Source organism: Eimeria necatrix, genomic scaffold, assembly GCF_000499385.1.
Source record: "Eimeria necatrix Houghton genomic scaffold, Enh_scaff666, whole genome shotgun sequence".
In the NCBI taxonomy this organism is placed as follows: Eukaryota; Apicomplexa; class Conoidasida; order Eucoccidiorida; family Eimeriidae; genus Eimeria; species Eimeria necatrix.
Window position 1 is genome coordinate 3,582 of NW_013654507.1, and position 3,919 is coordinate 7,500.

The window sequence follows — 3,919 nt, forward strand, 5'->3', positions numbered from 1 at the left end:
CTTTTTGAATTTAATTTAATTTTTCTTTTTGACTTAATTGAATATCCTTTTTGAATTCAATTAAATATCTTTTTTGAATATCTCCCATTCAACTATAAACCTCCTTTAACATTAATTAAGTTCTCTCTTCCGATTCAACTCAATACCTTTTTTAAATTAAATTTGATAAAATTTAATTTAAGTTAATAAATTAAATTAAATTATATTAAATTAAATTTAGTTTGATTTAATAAATTAAATTTAATTTAATTCAATTTGATTTAATAAATTGAATTTAATTTAATTTGCTTTAATAAATTAAATTAAATTAAATTAAATTCGCTTTGGGCGAATCTCCGCAGCAGGCCGCGCGGCTTCAGGTGTACGTACACCTGGCGCTGCGGCCAGGTGTATGTACACCTGATCGGAAAAGGGTTTGATCGCGAATAAAAATGCGCAGAAAAGAGCAGCAAAATGGCAAAAGTGGCAGCAAAAGTGCAAAGCTCTGCAGCAGGGAAAAAAAGAATTTAAATTGTGAAAAAATTTGAACAAAAAGTTTTGAAAAAGACCCGCACGGAGGTGCCAGGTGTACGTACACCTGAGTAGCGCGCGCACCGCCAACTGCAAAATTTCGCAAAAATTGAAAAATTTGGAATTTAAAAAGAAAAAAAGATCAAATTTTGATTTAATTTGTTAAATTTAGATAATTAGAAAGAAAAAGAATCATAAATGAAGAAGAAATCCGAAAAAATGACTTGGAAATGAAAAACTGAAGTCCACTTGCTGCTGCGAATCCCGAAGTGCAGCAGCAAATAACTTTTGCAAATATTTGAAGAATAAATGAAAATAAATTAAATAATTCAAATAAAATAAAATGTTTCGTTTAATTAAATAATTAAACAGCTTCCACGAGCTTTTTGCGCTTGCTTTTATGTAAATTTGCTTTTTCAGCACCTGCTGCTGTGGCTGCTGCTGCTGCTGCTGCTGCTGCTGCTGCTGCTGCTGTGGCTGCTGCGTGCAGACGCTGACGAACTACAAGCCGAACTGCTTCGACATGAAGGCAGCAGGAATCCAAGTGAGGCAGAACTGGCTGCTGCTGCTGCTGCCGCTGCTGCTGCTGCTGCTGCTGCTGCTGCTGCTGCTGTTGCTGTAGCCAAGTCTACGTTGTTGCCGCTGCTGCTGTTGCTTCCCAAGCCCGCTGCGCTCCCCAGCCTCTACCGCTGCGCCTCCTGCTGTTTCTGCTACTGCCGTTGCCGCTGGTGCTGCTGCTGCTGCTGCCGCTGCTGCTGCTGCTGCTGCCGCTGCTGCTGCTGCTGCTGCTGCTGCTGCTGCTGCAGGAGGCACTGCTTTCTGTGCTGCGCCGCACCAAGTTGGACACGCTGTACCATCGGGTCGCAAATCTGCAGGAGCGCATTAACGCCCAAACCAAATACGACTACTTTTCCGTCTAGCTAGCTAGCTAGCTGGCTGGACAGCTAGCTAGCTAGCTAGCTAGTTAGCGGACGGAGGGCCAGTTCGACAGGGAGCTAGCTGCGTAGCTAGCTAGCTGGCTCGCTGCGCCAGCTACGGCTAGCTAGATAGCTATCCAGCTAGCTAGCTAGGCTAACAGCCCAGTGGCTAGCAAGCTATTTAGCTAGCTAGCTAGCTGGTTGGGTCGACAGCTAGCTGGCTGCTGGCCAGTCAGCAAGATGGCAGGCCATTCCATCCATGTAGCTAACTAGCTAGCTAGCTAACTAGCTAGCTAGCTAGCTGGCTAGCTAGCTGGCTAGCTAGCTAGCTAGCTAGCTGGCTAGCTGCCCTTGGTTGATCAGCTGGCTGTGTAGCTAGCTAGCCACTGGCTAACTAGCTAGCTAGCGTCTGGCTGCTGTCTGCAGGAGTTGGCTAGAAAGAACTCAAATTATTAAAAAATGTGTCAAGTAGAGCAAGAGCAGCATCTGCTGCTGCTGCTGCTGCTGCTGCTGCTGCTATTTATTCGCCAGGAATGCTGCAACGAGTTGCTGCTGCTGCAGCAGCAACTTCTTGCGCCGGGGCTCTCTGTGGAAGAGAGCAGCAATCCGCTGCTGAAGCTGCAGCAGCAGCAGCAGCGAAGCCCTCTCGCTGCACTGCTGCAGCGCAGCAGCAGCAGCGCGCACCTGCCCAGGCGTCTCGGCCTCGCTGCTGCTGCTGCTGCTGCTGCTGCTGCTGCTGTTGGCGAGGAGGCAGGAGAGAGCCGCTGCTGCTGCTGGCTGCTGCTGCAGCAGCTCGTTCTCGAAGTTGCAGCAGCGCAGCAGCAGCAGCAGCCAGAAGTCAACAGCAAAGTGGCGTTTGAGCGGCAGCTGTACAGACACCTCAGGCCGCAGCAACTGCTGCACCTGCTGCTGCTGCTGCTGCTGCTGCCGCTGCTGCTGCCGGTTCAGTGGCCTGTTCTCCTTTTGCGTCTCTCCTTCGAGCTGCTGCTGCTGCTGCTGCTGCTGCTGCTGCTGCTGCAGTTCTCTGCCGAGCAGCAAATGCCTGCCTAGCAGCAAGTTTGCTGCTGCTGCTGCAAGGCCTCTAAGATCAATCCCGTGGAGGGCCCAGCTCTCTTTAGGGTCTAAACAAACGCAGCAGCAACCATCAAACCTGCTGCTGTTCTGCTGCTGCTGCTGCTGCTGCTGCTGCTGCTGCTGCTGCTGTTGCTGGTCTACTGGGCCAGCAGCGCCGCGTGATGCAACGGCTTGGCAGGCAGTGAGCAGCAGCAGCAGCACCAACGCCAAGAGCAGCAACAGCAGCAGCAGCACCAACGCCAAGAGCAGCAACAGCAGCAGCAGCAGCACCAACGCCAACAGCAGCAATAACAGCAGCAGCACAAGCAGAAGCAGCAGCAGCAGCACTAGCAGATGACATCACTTGCAGGACCACTAACGCCAAGAGCAGCAGCAGCAGCACCAACACAAGAAAACGCAGAACCAGCAGCAGCAGCAGCAGCAGCAGCAGCAGCAGCAGCAGCAGCAGCAAACCTTGGGTCTTGTCGCCGAGCAGGGGCTGCAAGATGCAGCTGCTGCAGCAAAGGGATCGGGAGTCGATCCCGCAGCTCCAGTCGATCCCCAGCACTTCCAGCACACTTGCTGCACCTTCAGGAAGCAGCGGGTGCTGCTGCTGCTGCTGCTGCTGCTGCTGCTGCTGCTGCTGCTGACACTGCTGTTTGGGCTGCGGCGGGGCTGCTGCAGCAGCAGCAGATACGAGGAAGCTGCTTAGGCTTATGTTGCAGTGCAGCAAACCCACCTATGAACAGATGCAGCAGGCACACAGGCTCAGCGATAGCAGCAGCAGCAGCAGCCGCAGCAGCAGCAGCAGCAGCAGCAGCAGCCGCAGCAGCCGTCCATTGGTCACCTGGTGCAGCTGCTGCAGCAGGATCAGCTGTTCGTACACCAGGAAAAGGCAAAGTTCCTCAGGGGGGTGAGCGCCCCTGCAGCAGCAGCAGCAAAAACGTTCGCAGCAGCAGCAGCAGCAGCAGCAGCAGCATTTGGCGCAGCAGCAGCAGCGGCTGCCCGGCTGCAGCTGCAGCGAAACAATGTCGCGTGCTGCAGCACCAGCAGCAGCAGCAACAAAGCCGCAGCAGCACCTAAATAGACAACAGCAGCACCTAAATCGTATGCAGCAGCAGCAGCAGCAGCAGCAGCAGCAGCAGCAGCAGCAGCAGCAGACTTTTGCAAAAAGAGTTCATTAACAATTTTCAGCAGCGACGCCGACTGGGGTGCCCTGGAGACAAGAAGCAGCGTTACGTCTCTGCTGCTGCTGCTGCTGCTGCTGCGCTTGCTGCTGCTGTTCTTGCTGCTCTTGCTGCAGTTGCTGCTGCCGCTGCTGCTGTTGCTGCAGATTTGCTGCTGCTGGTGCTCCAGCCGCAGCACCTGACCGTGGTGCTCAGAGCAAGCACCAAAGAGTCCCGTGCACTGTTGCTGCTGCTGCTGCTGCTGCTGCTGCT

At 52.4% G+C, this 3,919-nt stretch overlaps 1 protein-coding gene across 1 annotated transcript in view; it reads right to left on the reverse strand.

Annotated features, from left to right (window-relative positions):
- Nucleotides 1-1,943: 1,943 nt before the first annotated feature.
- Nucleotides 1,944-3,919, reverse strand: part of ENH_00069340 (hypothetical protein, conserved) — a gene marked incomplete at both ends in the record, with an annotated part of 3,884 nt that continues 1,908 nt past the window's right edge. Inside the window, 4 exons of the mRNA XM_013582482.1 lie at nt 1,944-2,548; nt 2,955-3,219; nt 3,328-3,403; nt 3,643-3,919. The exon at nt 3,643-3,919 is cut by the window's right edge and continues 886 nt beyond it. Coding sequence (XP_013437936.1) covers nt 1,944-2,548; nt 2,955-3,219; nt 3,328-3,403; nt 3,643-3,919 — 1,223 coding nt within the window. The remainder of the gene's footprint in view (nt 2,549-2,954; nt 3,220-3,327; nt 3,404-3,642) is intronic.